General features: G+C 34.6%; 1 protein-coding gene across 7 annotated transcripts in view; it reads left to right on the plus strand.

Annotated features, from left to right (window-relative positions):
- SGO2 (shugoshin 2) overlaps positions 1–18,752 on the plus strand; it is a 69,560-nt gene that overhangs the window by 30,990 nt on the left and 19,818 nt on the right. For all 7 annotated transcript variants that reach the window (XM_045480656.1, XM_045480650.1, XM_045480651.1 and 4 more), the window contains 3 exons: positions 622–797; positions 1,616–1,693; positions 9,497–9,582. In XM_045480656.1, coding sequence (XP_045336612.1) covers positions 622–797; positions 1,616–1,693; positions 9,497–9,582 — 340 coding nt within the window. The remainder of the gene's footprint in view (positions 1–621; positions 798–1,615; positions 1,694–9,496; positions 9,583–18,752) is intronic.

Below are 18,752 nucleotides of genomic sequence, written 5' to 3' on the forward strand. Positions count from 1 at the left end.
TACATAGTGCTTGTAAAGAGAAGGCATCGAGTTTAGATTGCAGTAAATGCCAAGAAATAAGAATTGGATATTTAGGGTAGCAATAGAAAATCCCACAGGGTTTAGATGGTCTGTCCACTCATTATGGTCCCTTTCACTCAAAATTTTGAAAAATGGGCTTTGGAAGCATTAACTGATGTGTTCCATTCTGGAGCCACAGAAACTGGCTTTGAGATTTTAATGGCTACCCTAATACCTATGGGACATCTCCAGTTAGAGCTTTGGAATCAGCTTCTCCATTCTACCTCCTAGTCAAAGTAGGAAGGAAGGTAGGGCAGCAAGTATCAAGATTTAGTTTTTATGACTGGTCTAATTATCTAGGATCCTGCATCTGTCCTAGACATCCTTTATCCCTAACTCTATTTACAACATTCTGCATTCCTTACAGTTCTTTTTTTCTTCATCTTCTGTCTGGCTTTTATTTCTGGTCTGTATACATTTTTTTTTTAATATTGTCATTCTATTGTTTCCCAGCCTTTAGTTAAGACTTACAAGTGAAATATATGTTGCCTAAAATAGTTTTATAAGGATATGAAAACTTAAGATATAAGTTCAATATTAACTTAAAAATTTTTTTTACAGATAATTCTTCCATTTTCAAAATTTCTTTAAAGCACAACAACAGGGCATTAGCGCAAGCTCTTAGTAGAGAAAAAGAAAATTCTCGAAGGGTTACAACTGAAAAAACGCTATTGCAAAAAGAAGTGGAGAAACTGAATTTTGAGAATGCATTTCTTCGCCTAAAACTAAATAACTTGGTATGAATACTATATTGTGTTTGAATTCTAAATTATAACTAAAATCTTAACTGTGTTATTAAAGAAGCTCTAAAAGTGTTTTTCAAATATCTAATTATTGTAAAGAATTATTGAAAGAATATGCCATGTTAGTGGACAAACTTAATGGGTAATAAAATAGGTGTCTTTAACTCTACATTCTAAATGTCACTTACAGCCCTGCAAACCAGTATAATATCTTGATCATTATTTGGTTGTTTATCATTAGCAAAACTTGGTGCATTACAACGATGGGCATAATTCCTCCAATGAAAGGAGGGGAGTTCCTAGAGTGTTTGTATTCTCTTTAATCCCAGCATTTCACTGGCTACACACCAAATAGAATGAAGATTGTAGTCGTTGTTTTCCCTTCCAATTTCCAACTCTGTCCACGGATAGGTCAGTAAGAGCCAATGGTTAGCTAGGCTGCAATTTATAGATCTAACACCAAAATGAGCAGAAATTAATTTAAAATGGAAAAATTGATCTACTATTCATGAGTGTTCAATTCCCTGATAAACTATGTTAACTTGCTGTAGGATGTATTATTACTGTGAGAAGAAAGAGAAATGTTCGTAGGAAAATTTATAATTGAGAACTCAGAAGCATTCAAGGTGTGTGTGTGTGTGTGTGTGTGTGTGTGTGTGTGTGTGTGTGTGTGAACTATAGCATGTAGTACCTTTTTATTTCAGTGTGATCTCAGTTATTTTCTAAGTCTTCTCAACTGATGACATCCATACATGTATGGTATAATAAGCTCCAAATCTTAATTGATTAAAAGTGTCTTTATTTTAACACAGAATAAGAAACTTATAGAAATAGAAGCACTCATGAACAATAACTTGATAACTGCAATTGAAATGAGCACTCTTTCTGAGGTAAGTAGAGTTTATATGTAAGTAGTGTAATTTTTTAAGCATTACTAAGGATAATTAAGATTAATTAGCATTAAACTAACTTAAACTTTGTGCAAAGAAATGATAACACCAATTTTAAATGGCTAACAGCACATTATCATATGGCATAATTGGTTTATTGAAATTTTTACATAAAAATTAGGTTTTGATTAGAAGTAACATAGGATTAGACAGCTCAGTGGAACATAATGGCCCCTGAACAACTAAAAAACAGCTAAAAAAGACATTGATAGAAAAAATAGTATTTCAAATTAGAAAAGGATTTGTATTATTAAAAAAAAAAGATGGGCACAATTGAACAACTATTTTGGGGGAAAAAAATAGAGGCAGATCCTACTATATACCATTCTCTAAAATAAATTCTAGATGGATTTAAATGTAAAAAAAGAAATCATATAAAATAAGAAATACAAATATATTCATTTTAAATAGGAGAGGCCTTTCTATACCTAGAAACAAAGCAAGTAGAAGGCATAAAGGAAACTATTGGTGGATTTTTTTCAAAGAACATTCTTAGAAGGCTAAAAAATCATAAAAATAAAAAGCCCATGGCAGACTGGGAAAATTAAACATATAGCAGATAAAGCATTAATATTGATAGTTAAATACCTCTTGTAATCTATCACGAAAATAAAATCAGTAGTAAAATTAGGAAGGGAGGAAAGCCAAATATTAGTGAAGTTAACTCAATTATCTAAATAGGAAACATAGTTGTTGTAAAGTAGTATCTAATGGGAAGGCAAAATATACATAATAAATAAACTGAAGAAAGGTTAGTGAAGTCCCAATTGTGGGTAAATTTCTTGATAGTAATGGAGTTTAGCGCTTTATAGGGCAGCTTTTATTTTTTTTTATTTTTTATTTTTTATTTATTTATTTATTTTTTAACGTTTATTTTTGAGACAGAGAGAGACAGAGCATGAATGGGGGAGGGGCAGAGAGAGAGGGAGACACAGAATCGAAGCAGGCTCCAGGCTCTGGGCCATCAGCCCAGAGCCCAACGCAGGGCTCAAACTCACGGACCGCGAGATCATGACCTGAGCTGAAGTCGGACGCCCAACCGACTGAGGCACCCAGGTGTATAGGGCAGCTTTTAAATGGAATTGCCTATATTTAGCTCCCAGCTCTGTTAACTTCCTGGTCCTGTGACTTTGGCATTTAATTCTGAATCTTAGTGTCCTCTTGTGCCTAGTGTGGCTAATGGTAGTATATCTATGAAGAATTAGTGTGAGAGTTAAATGTGGCTAGCATGTGTCCTCACAATAGGAAGAATGCAATATGTTAGCTGTCATTTTTTTATTATTGTGTGTGCATCTTCCTGTGTTTTCTAATTTTCTGCAAATCTCTCCTTTTAAAAACTTATTTTTAGTCATTTATAAGGCTTTTAAATACATAGTCTTTCTGGTAAGAAAATAGGAACTCTTTCAACCTTTGTGATCAGTGGTTAGCTCCTTTGTCAGAAGCTTTATAAAAGCTAGCCAAAGAATGTGTACTTTTATCTCCTAACTTCATCCACATTTGGACACAGAAAAGATTTGTGTACATGTCCCAGTGAAATAATGTTCACAGGAGATGTAGCTCTTAGCATTATAAATTTGATACCTAGTACAACCAGGGAGCAGAGGTATACCTTATACATTTAGTATCCTCTAAGGAGAAGAGATGCTTGCTTTTCACTGGGTGAGTGGGTGGGTAGGCAAAGTCAGGGAGGGGGCTCTGTTTTGCTGATCAGCTTGCAGGGCTGAATCAAGTTGCCTTGAATAAATTACTAAGATCAGAATCAGATATAGCAGTGGGGAGTCTAAAGTTAGTACAGGAATTGACTTAGTAAGGGAAAGAAGCTAATTAATTAGCAAGATCTGGAGGAACTTTGGAGAACAGATAGCCCTAAAAGCATTGCTCAGCTACTTGTGAATTATGTGATACAAAGCTCCTTCCTTCCACTAGTTCTTTAAAAAATATTTAGTAAAGTCAACTTTATTCCCGATGCTTTTTGTGTGGCTCTCTTTGGAGAACTCAAGGCTGAGATCAGCATCTGGATTTAGAAGAAGGTAAAAACAGTAAATGGAGGAGCTGGATGATGAAGGGACAGCATATAACTTTGGGATCTACTTTCTTAGACTTGCTATTTAACAGACTAACTTTTGCATATCAAGCTTTGAGTTTTGTAGTTCCTTTTTATTTGGGGAAGAGAATGATGGGGACTATAGATGTTCTAATATCAGAACAATATAATGAAGTATATAGAATGAAATCTCATATAAGCTTCTGTTCTGCTTTCAGCCACTTTATTCTTCCTCCTTTCATCTCCCCACATTACCTACATGTAACTGCTTTGTTTCTTTATATTAAAACAAAACATATAAATATTTTCTTAATTTTCTTTCTTACACAAAAGATAATATACTATCCCTAATTGTCCTATGCCTTACTTTTTTTTAATGTGACCTATCTTGAAGATCTTGCCATATGATTACAAGAAATGCTTCCTCATTCTTTTCCAGTGCTATTTAGGATAGATCCAGAGTGGACCTCTAATCTATTTAACTAGGTTCCTGTTAACACTATCCAACACTATGTTGGATACTTGGGTTGTCTTTTGCTTGGCTTCACATTAGTGTAGAATGCCCTTTCCTCTTGCATTATTAATTTTTTCCCTCTCTTCTGGATTATTCCTATCAGGAAGCAAAAATGTTATCTCCCGTCTTTAAAAAATAAAACAAAACAAAATGAAACCTCTTACTCCAAATAACTCCCCACCCCCAGCTACTTTCTCATTTTTCTCCTTTATAGCAAAACTCTGAGAGAATTGTTCACACTGTCTCCAGTTTCTCTTGAACCCACACCAATTGGAGTTTCATCACCACTCCACTAAAAGTGCTTTTCTGGAAATTGACCTCCATGTTACCAAAACCTCTTGATAGTTCTTGGTCCTTACGTTGACCTTCATGTGACTTTTACAACACTATATTCTCCTATGTTTCTTCCTACCTTTCTGATTATTCTTTTTTAGTCTGTTTGCTGTTTCCTCTTTATTTTCCTGACTGCTAAATTTTGGGTGCCCCAGAACTCAGTTCTTAGACTTCTTCTATCTACATTTGTTCCCTAAATGATTCATCCATTCTCATGGATTTGATTATTGTTAAATGCTGATGATTCCCAAATTTGCATCTGCAGCCTCCCTGTCTCCTCTGAACTCCAGACAATACCTAGTCCACTACTTATTTCGCATTTCTATTTGGATGTCTAAGAGGTATCTTAAATTTTGCACTTGCCACCAAACCAGTTCCTTTTGGGGGGTCTTCATTTCAGGTAACTGCAATTCTGTTTTCCTGTTTTTTCCTCACATCCCGTACCTGATCCCTTAGCAAATGGTTTTAGTGCTGCTTAAAGCTCAGTCCAGAGTCTTAACCACTTCTCACAACCCTCACTTTCACCACCCATCCAAGCCCCCGTTTTCTCTTACCCAAGTTCTTGGAGTGGCATCCCAACGTGGGCTTCTTGCTTCTGCCTTGCCTCTATATTCTCTTCCCAGCGTAGCAGCCAGATTAATACTGTTAAAACAGAAGTCTCTGCTGAAAACTCTCCAGTGGCTTCCCATGTGATCTATTTGCCTATTATTGTCTGAATACTGAAACTTGTGTTCTTTCTCTCACCTCATTGACTACTCTCCTCCTTCCGCTCTTTAACATCTTCAATCTGCAGGCCTCCTCCCACTCTTCAAACACAGGCAAGCTGCCACCTCTGGGCCCTTGGTCTTGTTCTTCTTTCATATGGCCTACTCCCTACTTCCTGCAAATCTTGACTCAAGAGTGACTTCAGTCAAGCCTTCCCTGGCAACCTTATATAAATTTGAATCCTTCCCCATCCCTGCCCCTACATTTTATACTCTGCTTCTCTGCTTTAATTTTTCTCTTTAGAACTTAACACTATATGACATAATTTTACTCATTAATTTTATTACTCATCTTACCAGAACATAAGATTCTTGAGTATAGAATTTCTGTCTATATAACAACAATGTCTAGAACATACTAGAAAGCAATAAATTTTAATAAAATGTTGGATAGTGTTTCCTCATTGAGAATGATCCTGTTTTTGTGGCTCTGGGTGGCTCAGTCAGTTAAGCTGCTGACTCTTAATTTCAGCTCAGGTCATGATCTCTTGGTTTTGGGGATTGAGCCCATGACAGGCTCTGTGCTGACAGCACATGGATCCTCTCTCTCCTTCTCTCTCTGCCCTTCCCCCAATCATGCTGTCTCTCTCAAAATAAATAAACATTAAAAAAAATTAAAAAGTAAAATATTTTTTTTTTAAAAAACAATGATCCTTTTTTTAAGGGTAATGTACATATTTATCTTATATGTTATTTAGCTTTTTAAGTTTGTTTATTTTGAGAGAGAGAGAGTACATGCATGCAAGCAGAGGAGAGAGAGAGAGAGAGAGAGGGAGAGGGAGAGGGACAGAGGGACAGAGGGAGAGAGAGAATACCAAGCAGGCTCTGTGCTGTCCGTGTGGAGCCTGAGGCAGCTCTCAATTTCACGAACTGTTGAGATCATGATCTGAGCTGAAATCAGGAGTCGGTTGCTTAATTGACTGAGCCATCCTGGTGCCCCCATTTAGCTTTTTAAATAAAAAAATGATAAACAATGTAAAATACTTTTTTTAGCATCTATGGTGATAATCATATGGTCTCTCTTTTTAGGTGTATTATGATAATTTATTTTAGTAGCTTTCCTAATTTTGTAATTCTAGAATAAATTACAGAAATGATTTATTATTCTTACAACGTGCTGCTAAATTCTTTTTGCCAGTGCTTTGTTTAGGAATTTTTTTATTGTTAATTCACAAGTGAGATTTTCTTTTTATACAGTCTTCAGGCATTGATAAAAATATATATGAACTGGAATTTGGATGTTTTCCTTTTCCTATGATCTGGAAAGATAATACAGTATTAGAATTATTTTTTCTTTAAATGCTTCATAGAATTCTGTGGAACCATCTGGACCTGGGTCTTTCTTGGTAGGAATGGTCACACTTTGTTAACTTTATTTCTTCTGTGGATATTAGTTTGCTTAGGAAAATTTCTTTCTTTTGTGGTTGGTTTTATTCAGTTATATTTCCTTAGAATTATTATCTCAGACATGTTTTCAAATTGATTTGCACAGAGTTGACCAAAGTAGTCTGCTATTTTTTAATTTTGTCTGTGTTATATTTTCCCAGTTGACTAATTTTGTGTATTTGGGCTTTTCCTTTTTTTTTTTTTTTTTTTTTTCCCCTACTAGTTTAGGTGCTTGTGGTTTTTTTCATTTATTTTATTTTTTTCTTTTTTAAAATAGTAATCTTTGGGGTTTAATTTTCAACTTTTAATTTTATTTTGTTGTTTCAAACTTACTAATTTTTGCTTTTATCTTGAGTAGTAAGTCCTTTCGTCCCCTTTCCTATGGTTTATTTTATTGTTACTTCTTTACCCGAGTCAGATGCTTTTTTTTTTTTCATTCTTTAATAACTCTGTAGGAAGGTGCCATTTTTTCGCAGTGCTCTGAAGATTTTTATCTTTAGTTTTGAGAAATATGACTATGATGTATCCTTGCATGGATTTCTTAAAGTTGTAGCCTTTTGAGGGTTCACTCGGCTTAAATATGTGAGTTGATTACTTTTGCCAAGTTTGGGACATTTTCGGCCGTTATCTCTCTCAAACTTTTTCACATCTGCCCTCTTTATCTCCTTTTGGGACTTCAGTGACATGAGTGTTATATCTTTTGTTATAGTCCCTTAAATCCCTGAACCTCTTAATTATTTTCAGTTGCTTCTCTCTTGCTCACATTGGATGCTTTCTGTTGCTTTCTGTTCAAGTTCGCAGGTTTTTTCCCCTCTGTTTTTGAGTCCATTGAGTTTTTAACTTATTTTATTTTGGTTATTGTATTTTTGTTTCTTTTTTATATCTTCTTTTTATTTGCTGAGATTTTCTGTTTCTTTGCAAGATTTTCTATTTTTTTCATTTGTGTTAAGCATGTTTGTCATTGTTTATTGAAACATTTTTATGATGGTTGCTTTAAAATCCTTGTTAGGTAATTCCAGCATCTTAATGTTGGTGCCGTATTATTATCTTGTTGTTGCTGTCTGTTGATTGTCTTTTCATTTTCAAATTTATAATTTTCAAATTTAGGCCTTTTCCTAATTCTTGGTGCAATGAGTTATTTTATATTAAAATATCTTGGGAGATACCTAGGTGGCTCAGTCGGGTAAGCATCTGACTCTTGGTTTTGGCTCAGGTCATGGTCTCACGGGATCATGGGTTCCAGCTCTGCATCAGGCTCCATGCTGACAGTGTAGGACCTGCTTAGGATTCTCTCTCTCTCCTTCTCTGCCCCTCCTCTGCTCATACTCTCTCAAGAAAAAAAAAAAAAAAAATATTGGCCATTTGGGTATTGTATTAAGAAACTCCAGATCTTATTTAAACATTCTGTTTTGACAGGCACTATTTGATAGTATCATAATGCCAGTGATAAAGGGATGTGCCACCTACTGCCAAGTTGGAGGGGTCAAAGTTTAGGTTCCCCACTCAGCTTCTGTTGTCACCCTGGTGGAGAGGGTGTCTCCTCACTGATGGATGGAGCTAGGACTTCAGGCTGACACCACCCTGGCTGGGACAGAGTAGGGTGCCTCATGACTTCATGGTCTCCACTGACAGCAGGATTGGGGGAATCATAAAGGGGGAGGTTGTTATTATTGAAGAGTGGTAAAAAAGTTGACTTTCTACTAGACCTCTTCTATCCCCACCCTAGAGTAGAGGAAAAGGGCTCCTTGTTATTAGCAAGTAAGAATGGACGTCCAGAGTCCCCATGTGTTCTCCACTGACATTGCTGGTACAGGGGGTATCCTCATTACCCCTGGGATGTCCCACCTCTCTTCTTGGCCTTTTCTGACAGTACAGTTTGGAGGACAGTTGCCTTGTGATAGCCTGGTGAGTATGGAAGTCTAGGCTCCTCATTTGGCTTTTGTACCTTTTTCAAAAATTAATTGACCAAATATGTGTGGGTCTATTTCTGGACTCTTATATTTCACTGATCTTTTTGTCTGTCTTTATGCTAATACTATACTATGTCAATTATAGCCCTCCAACTGCTTCTTTTTCAAAGTTGTTTTAGCTATTCTGGGTTCTTTGCATTTCCATGTGAATATCAAAGTTAGTTTGTTGATTTGGTTATACCCTTGTTTCTATTACAGGTTAGCACCATAATAAAACATAGTTGTGTGTTGCTTAATTTTATGATCTTTATTAAATAAATAAAACATGTTCAAAAAATGTCTGAGAAAATTTAGAAAATACTATAGATAAGCAAAAATTTAAAAGATATAGTAAAATCACCCAGACTTTAAATGTAAAAGACCATTAAGAAATATGGATTATAAAGTGCAATCATATATTACACAATGCATATGTGGCATGAGCATATTGCATATTTATGTCAAGATATTATATAGGTATACACAGGTATATTTATTCATATGCACAGAAGACAATTTATTTGGGAGTTTATATACCAAAATCGTAGTAATGATTATCTTTGGATGGCATGATAAAGGATGAACTATGTTTAATCTTATCACATTATTCTCATTCAGCTATCAAAGGCTAATGCAAGAATTGTTCTATTGCTATTGGTATACTTGTATAATTTGGTGCTTCAATAACAAACATTTAATGAGATTAGAAATTTTTTTCCTTTTCCTTTTGTTTATTTTTTATTTCAAAAATAGTTTCACCAGAGTCCCTTTCTACTGCCAAGTAGCAAGAAGAAACGGACTAGTAAACAGTACAAGTTGATGCGACTTCCATTTGCAAGGTAATTGCTTCAAACTTGGTTAAATACTTGCACACCTCTACCTAGATAAAACTTTGAACAGTTTTTATTTGGGTCTTCTTCCTTGAAACATAGAAAAACATTTAAAAATAAATAATGAAATACTTGTTAACATTGTACCAGTGAAAGAAATTGAAAGCATAATCTAATAGAGTTGTTTTAAACTTTGAAATAATATTCAGCTTTCCCATAGACTGTAGAGAAGAAAGAGCCAAAGGTGAACCTTTAGTTACATGGGTTTGAATTATACTGGTTCAGAGTGTTTAGATTTTTTTTTTAATTTTTTTAATGTTTATCATTTTTTAACGTATTTATCATTGAGAGAGAGAGAGACAGAGCATGAGCATGGGAGGGGCAGAGAGAGGAGAAGACACAAGGTCAGAAGCAGGCTCCAGGCTCTGAGCTGTCAGCACAGAGCCTGACACGGGGCTCGAACTCACAAACCGGGAGATCATGACCTGAGCTGAAGTCGGACTTTTAACCAACAGAGCCACCCAGGTGCCCCCAGAGTGTTTAGATTTTTATGTAGCACATTGTGTTTGTGTATGTTGTACAATATTTTGGGTTTCATCAACCTGTAGTTGCCTAGTAAGGTAGGAATGAGATGATCTGTAGTTTCTTGGTACAGGTTTTATCTCCAGGGCTCCAAGGAAGCTTACCCATAAATTCAGTAATTATGTGCATCTGTAGTATCTGCTACTCGTTAGTTCTTTTCTTTCTTTTTCCTTAAGTCCCCACTGGCCTCATGTTTTATGCTGGGTAAATCTGGTAACTATTTCTATCTTTATTATCTTGAATACTGCTCCAAGCTTTAAAATTAACTTTCATCATTGCTATTTCCTAACCAAAATTACCACTTCTTGATTAATTTGATTATAAATCATAGTAAACAGCTTATTTCAAACCTGTCATTTTAAAGACAATTTCTGAAGTCCAGTGAGATAAAATGACTTAATGAATTGATGGCATTGAATAAAATTCTCTTGTCTGTTAGAGACAGAATTCTTTGTTATGTCATTTACAGGTTTAATGCTTTTATTTAAATGCACAAGTAAATGCACTTACATATTGAAATGCTATCTGTAACATAGTAAAAAATAGTAAAAAATTCTGTATCTATTGTGTCACTCCCTATTCTTTATTTTTTGAGGGTGGGGGAGGGGCAATGGAAGGGAAGAGAGAGAGAGAGAGAGAGAGAGAGAGAGAGAGAGAATATGAATCCCAAGCAGGCTTCACACTGATAGCAGAGGAGCCCAACATGGGGCTCAAACTCATGAACCACAAGATCATGACCTGGACTAAAATCAGGAGTCGGTCCCATAACCAGCTGAGCCACTCAGGCACCCCTAATTGCTGTAGTTTTAAAATAGATACATTTTACTGTCTTGTAGTTCCTTTACTTAGTTTTTTGTTTTTTAAGAATATCTTGGCTGTCATTATGCACACATTTTCCAATTAAGTGTCCTCTTGCGCTATAAAAAATTTCATTTTTTAGTAGAAGTTGGAGTATAATATAGATATTAGAAATATTAGAAAAGTTGTAAAATCTTAGAGCCGTGGTGAATTTTCATAAGTAAACACTGTTGTATAATTAGTGTCCAGACCAAGAAACAGAACATAGCCAGTACTTCAGACGCCTGCTCTTGATCCTTTCTAGTCACTACTCACCACCCACCCAAGTATGAACATTATCCTGACTTCTAACATCACAGATCGAACAATTTTGGCTCATATGAAACTTCTTATAGTGAAATCATAAAACATGTATTTTTATCTCTGGCTTATTTTTGTTGAGCATTATGTTTGTGAGATTCATTTGTATTGTTGTGTGTACTTGTAGATCAGGCATTCTCACTGCTGTGTAATGTTGGATGATTATCCCATCATTTATTCATCCTTATGATGATGAGCATTTACTTTGTTTTTGTTTTGGCCTGTTTGTTACAAACAGCGCTGCCATATATAAGCCTTTCGACGGATGCACATACAGATTTCTGTTGGGTATATACCTAGGAGTAGAATTACTGGGTTTTACATATATTTGGCTTTAGGAGAACCTGCCAAACAGTTTTCTAAAGGGGTTATACTGGGGCGCCTGGGTGGCTCAGTCGGTTAAGCGTCCGACTTCAGCTCAGGTCACAATCTCACGGTCCGTGAGTTCGAGCCCCGCGTCGGGCTCTGGGCTGATGGCTCAGAGCCTGGAGCCTGTTTCCGATTCTGTGTCTCCCTCTCTCTCTGCCCCTCCCCCGTTCATGCTCTGTCTCTCTCTGTCCCAAAAATAAATAAACGTTAAAAAAAAAAATTTTAAAGGGGTTATACCAATTTACATTCCTAATAATGTATGAGAATTCCTGTTCTATATCTCCATCAACACTTGTTATCGTCTTTTTCAGTTTAGCCATACTGAGCCATAATAATTAATCATTCATTTCCTTGATAAACAATGAAGTTAAGCACCTGTTTATATGTTTATTTTCTATTAGATTCTTTTTCTTTCTTTCTTTCTTTCTTTCTTTCTTTCTTTCTTTTCTTTCTTTCGTTCTTTTTTAAGATTTGCAGTTTCTATACATTGTGTGTAAATTACAAATATCTTTTACTCTGGCTTGCCTTGCCATTCTCTTAATGGTGTCTTTAGATGAACAGAAGTTATTTATAAGAATCTGCTTTATATGTCTCTGTTTTGCCCCTCATGGTTACTACTTTCTGTGGCCTTTCAAGAAAATCGTTACCAACTGGAAGGTCATGAGACATTCCCTTATGTTTTCTTTTAAAAGCTTAATTATAATGGGAAGAAAATAAATAAGTAAATAGCAAGCTTTATTAACTTCCCTTTAATTTTTCTTTTTAAATTTTTTGAGAGAGAGCGGACACAAGGGAGCAAGGGCAAAGAGAGAAGGAGAGAGAGAGAATCCTTCAAGGAGCAGAGAGAGAAAAAGAGAAAGAAGCAGACCTCGCACTCACCCGAGGCAGGGCTTCAGCTCACCCAGTGCGGGACTCGAACTCACAAATGTGAGATCATGACCTGAGCTTAATGAAGTTAGATGCTTAACCAACTGAGCCACTCAGGCGCCCTTCCTTTCATGTTTAGATCTTCAGTCTACCTAGAATTTTGGGTATGATGTGAGGGAAGGGTCATTTTTTTCATGTGTAAATCCTGTTGACCTTGTATCATTTAATGAAAAGACCACCCTTTCCCCACTTCACTGCAGTATTATCTGTATCATAAATCAGATGACTAGATGTGTATGGGTCTGTTTCTGAACTCAATATTCTATTATATAAGTTTTGTCAATATCATATCTTAATCATCTTTGTAATAAGTCTTGATGTTTGATAGTGTATCCATTTTCTTTATTTAGGTTTTTGTTCTTGGCCATTATCTTGGCTCTTTTGACCCCTTTGCATTTCCAAGTGAATTTTAGAATCAGCTTATCAGTTTATACACACACATGCTCTCTCTTTCAGTTTTGGAATTTTGATTGGGATTATATAGAATATAGTTCAGTTTGGGGAAAATTGACATTTTATAAAATTGAATGTTCTGTCAATGAACATGGTATATCATTGTTTATTTAGATATTATGTATATTCTCTCATAGTTTTATACTTTTTTGAGTAGTTATTGCATGTCTTAGATGTTTTCCTACTTATCTGATCTTTAGTGCTATTCTGAATGTTATTGGTTTTATTTATTTATTTATAAATGTTTATTTGTTTTTGGGAAAGAGAGTGTGAGCAGGGGAAGGGCAGAGGTGGGGGGACAGAGGATCCGAAGCAGGCTCTGCCCTGATAGCAGTGAGCCTGATGCAGGACTCACACTCACAAACTGTGAAATCATGATCTGAACCAAAGTTGGGCGGTCAACCAACTGAGCCACCCAGGCACCCCTGAATGTTCTTGTTTTTAACTTTAATATTCTTCTTGATGCTAGTATATAAAAGTACAATTAATTTTTGAATATCAACCTTGTTTCCAGTGACCTTGCTATTAATTTTAATAGTTTATCTGTAGGGGTTTTTTTCCATTTTCTATGAATATAACTTTATTATATATTATATATATTGTAATAGGGACAGTTTCCCCTTCTCTGCTTTAGTTTGTACACCTTTAATTTTTTTCTTACCTTATCGTAGTGACTACTTTTTGTTCATTAATGAATAAAAGTAATAATAATGGAGATTCTTACTGTGTTCCCATTATTTAATATGTTTGCTTTTGGGTTTTTGTAGGTTCTCCTTAACAGAATAAATAGTTCCTTTGTGCTCCTGGTTTTCATGAATGGCTTTTTAATTTTATCAAATGCTTTTTATGTCACTGTCAAGAATATGTTATTTTTTTCTTTTTTTTCTATTAATGTAATGATTTTTAATATTTTTTCTATTAACGTAATGAATTTTAAGCATTGATATTTGAATGTTAAATCATGATTACAATTGTGGAATGAACTGCTCCTGATGATATATCCTTTTGATATGTCAGTAAATTTTACTTGGTAACTTTTTAAAGGATTTTTCCTCATACGTTAATAATAAAGATAATTTATAATATTTCTTTATTGTAATAACTTGAGGTCCTAGTATTCATACTATGCTGGTCACAGTAAATGAGCTGATAAGTACATTTATTTTTTATTTTCTAAAAGTATTTGTGTAAATTTTTTTTCTTTAAATGTTTATGAGAAGTTATCTGGGCCTTTCATAGATAAAGGAATATTCAGGTTTTCTATTTTTTCTTGTGTCAGGTTTGTGTTTTCCAAAGTTTGTCCCTTTAATCTAAAATATCAAATTATTGGCGTATAGTTGTTGATAACAGCTCTAGTTACATGTTTAATGTTTGTAGGATATGTACTGATGTTCTCCTTTTCTTTAATATTGACTTTTCTCAGTTTTTTTCTTGATTTGTTTTGCTTTAGGGATTTATCAGTTTTATTCATCTTTACAAAATGAATTGTCTTTTGGGCTATGTTGATGTTTCTTTTTAGTATATTTGCTTCCTGTTGAATTTAGTCTGCTCCTTATCATGTCTTGCCTTTCTGTTTTGCTTCTTTTCAAATTAAAACTGTGATTATTACTATTCTTATTTATTTCTTGAGCTAGTTTAGATTATTAATTTTCAGACTTTCTTTTAAAAAATATGCATTTAAGGTTGTTTTTCTGTAAGTATAGCTTTAGCTGCACTGCACAGTTTTTGATATGCCATATCCTTATTATCACTCAATTCAAAATATTTTTTTTTTCTGTTCTGATATATATCAAGTGATATTCAAGTGCTTTTATCCATGGGTCATTAACAAGCATACCAAATTTCCAATCAGCTGGATGTTTTTTCAAATTACTTTTTATTGTTGATTTCTAGCCAGTTTCCATTGTAGTTACAGAACATAGATAAATGATTTTAGTCTTTTGAAATTTATTAAGACTTGCATTAAGACACAACTTGGTCTAATTTGGTAAATATTTTGGGTGCACGTAAAACGAATATATTTTGTGGTTGTTGGATGCAGTATTTTATATATGTCAGTTTTATCAAGTTTAGTGATTATATTGTTCAGAAATTCCATATCTTTCTTGCTTCTGTTACCTATTCTATCAGCTACTGAGAGAAGTGCATTAAAGTCTACATCTATGATTATGAATTCATCTGTTTCTCCTTTTAGCTTAGTCAATTTTTGCTTTATGTACTTTAAAGCTGTTAGTAGATGCACGTAAGTTTAGAATTGATTTGTTTTCCTGATGACTTGTTTTGTCAATATGAATTATTTCCAGAAATGACTCTTGCTTTAAAATCTACTTGTCTCAGAGACACCTGGGTGACTTGGTTAAGCATCCAACTTCGGCTCAGGTCATGATCTCTTGGTTCAAGGGTTTAAGCCCCACATTGGGCTCTGTGCTGACAGCTCAGATTCTGGAGCCTGATTCAGATTCTTCCTCTCTTTCTGCCCCTTCTCCACTCATGCTCTGTCTCTCTCTCTCACTCAAAAATAAATAAACATTTTTTTTTTAAAGTGTACTTAGCCGATAGAACATTTCTCTGTACAGTAGAACTTTGGATTGCAAGTAACTTGTTCTGTGAGTGTTCTGCAAGATGAACAAGCATTTCCAATAAATTTTAACTTATAAATGAGCGATATCTTGCAATATAAGTAGTATGTGACACCAAATGTCACAAAATCACAACTGAACCAATGGCTCTTGAAATTTGCTTTGATATTCAAGTGCTTTGGATTACACAAGCATGTTTCTGGAACAAATTATGCTCTCAAACCAAAGTTTTACTGTATATCTTTTTCTATAACTTTACTTTCAAATTCTGTTATATTTAAAATGCATATAATTACAGGGCACCTGGGTGGCGCAGTCGGTTGAGCGTCCGACTTCAGCTCAGGTCATGATCTCAGTTTGTGAGTTTGAGCCCCGCATCAGGCTCTGTGTTGACAGCTCAGAGCCTGGAGCCTACTTCGGATTCTGTGTCTCCCTCTCTCTCTACCCCTCCCCTGCTCATACTCTGTCTCTCTCTCTCAAAAATGAATAAACTTAAAAAAATGCATATAATTTCATTTTTTTTAAAAATGAATTCAGTTTAACATCTCTTTTAATTAGAATGTTTAATATGTTTACATTTAGTATAATTGCTGATATAATTGGATTTATATCTGTCATCTAGTTATTTTATTTTTTAATTTTTTAAACATTTATTTTTGAGAGACAGAGAATGAGCATGGGAGGAGCAGAGAGAGGGGGAGACACAGTACCTGAAGCAGGCTCCAGTCTCTGAGCTGTCAGCACAGAGCCCAACGTGGGGCTTGAACTCACGAGTAGTGAGATCATGACCTGAGCCGAAGTCAGATGCTTAACCGACTGAGCCACCCAGGCACCCCTATTTTATTTTTTTTTAAGTTTGTTTATTTCTTTCGAGAGAGACCAAGAGAGTGTGAGTGGGGCAGGAGCAGAGAGAGAATCCCAAGCAGGCTCTGTGCTGTCATTGCAAAGCCAGACGTGGGGCTGGATCCTACAAACCATGAGATTACGATCTGAGCTAAAATCAAGAGTTGGACATTTAACCCACTGAGCCACCCAGGCAGCCCTAGTTATTTTCTACTTGAGCAACCTGTTTTATGTTCCCTTTTCTCTCCTTTCTTGATTTCTTTTGAAATAAAATATTTTTTCTTATTTATATTTGTTAACTATTAATTTATCATCTACTGTTCCTTTATGATTACTCTAGTGATAGCAGCATTCATCCTTATATTGTTTTAACTCTCTAATACAAATTATTACTTTACCACTTTCTCAATAATGTTAGCACCTTAGAATGCTTAAGCTCCACATTTCTGTGTCCTACCTTTATGCAAATCTTATGTATTTTCATTTTCTGTATATTTTAATCCCACAAATTGCTACTGTCATTTTTTGTGTAGTCAAGATTCATTTAAATGATCTACATATTTAACTGTTCAATATTTTCATATTGCTTCCTGCATTTTTTTAATTGCCCACTCACAACTTTTTCCTCCAGCTTTACTGAGATAAAATTTACAAATAAGCTTCTTTCATTTTGATATTTCCTTTTAAGATAATATTCCTTCTGCTGAAAGAAATTCTATATTCTTTCTTTTAATGCAGTTCCTGGCAATGCATTCATTCAGCTTTTGTTTTTCTGGAAACTTTTTATTTCATCTTCATTTTTGAAGAGTATGTCTGCAATTTAAAAATATTAGGTTGGGAATCATTTTTAGTGATTTAAAGATGTTATTTTATTGTCTGTGGCTTCTGGCTTTCCTTTTGAAAAGGTAGCACCTTTTTTGCAAGTTGAAGAAAGACATTCCTTTTTTTTTCTTTCTGAATTAACAGGTCTATTTTTTAAATTTATTTATAATTTAAATCCAAGTTGGTTAATATATAGTGTAATAATGATTTCAGAAATAGAATTTAGTGATTCATCACTTACATATAACACCCACTGCTCATCCCAACAAGTGTCTTCCTTAAAGCCCCTTGCCCATTTAGCTCGTCTCCTAACCCAACACCCGCCAGTAACCCTCAGTTTGTTCTCTGTATTTAAGAGTCTCTTATAATTTGTCTCCCTCTCTTTTTATACTATTTTTCTTCCCTTTCCTTATGTTCATCTGTTTTGTATTTAAAATTCCACATATAAGTGAAATCATATGATATTTGTCTCTCTGACTGGCTTATTTTGCTTAGCATAATACATTCTAGTTCCATCTATGTTGTTGCAAATGGCAAGATTTCATTTTTTTGAACCCCAAGTAATATTCCATTGTATATAAATATCACATCTTCTTTATCCATTGATCAGTAAATGGACATTTGGACTCTTTCCATACTTTGGTTGTTATCAATAGTGCCGCTATAAACATTGGGATGCATGTGCCCCTCCGAATCAACACTCCTGTATCCTTTGGATAAATACCTAGTAGTGCAATTGCTGGGTCATAGGGTCTATTTTTAATTTTTTGAGGACCTCCATGCTGTTTTCCAGAGTGGCTGCACCAGTTTGCATTCCCACCAGCAGTGTTGTTGCCCAGGTTGTTAATTTTAGCCATTCCGACAGGTATGAGATGGTATCTCATTGTGGTTTTGATTTGTATTTCCCTGATGATGAATGATGTTGAGCATTTTTTCATGTGTCTATTAGCCGTCTGGAGGGAAAGACATTCCTTTTTATTCTGGTTTGCTCATTGTTTTTATAATGAATTTGTATTTTGTCAAAAAAATTTTTTTCTATCTGGAGAGAATCATGACTTTTCTCCTTTATATCTGGTTTCATCAATGTTTTTTCTCAGTTTTTCTTCCATTTCATATTTCATTGGTGTCTGCTCTTTATTATTTCCTTTATTTTACTTTTTAAAAATTGAGAAATATTTTTCCTTTCTGTTAATGTGGTGACTTCAGTTTATTTGCGTTAAACCAAATTTTTATGTCACAAATTCCACTTGGTCATGGTGTATTATTCTTCCTATATATTGATGGATATGATTTGCTAACATTTTCTTTCATTTTTTTATCTGTATTTATAAGGGATATTGGTCTATAAACTTCTTACTGTAATTTTGATGGTTTTTTTTTTTTAATTTTTTTTTTTCAACGTTTATTTATTTTTGGGACAGAGAGAGACAGAGCATGAACGGGGGA

This window comes from Leopardus geoffroyi, chromosome C1 (assembly GCF_018350155.1).
Source record: "Leopardus geoffroyi isolate Oge1 chromosome C1, O.geoffroyi_Oge1_pat1.0, whole genome shotgun sequence".
Taxonomy (NCBI): domain Eukaryota; kingdom Metazoa; phylum Chordata; class Mammalia; order Carnivora; family Felidae; genus Leopardus; species Leopardus geoffroyi.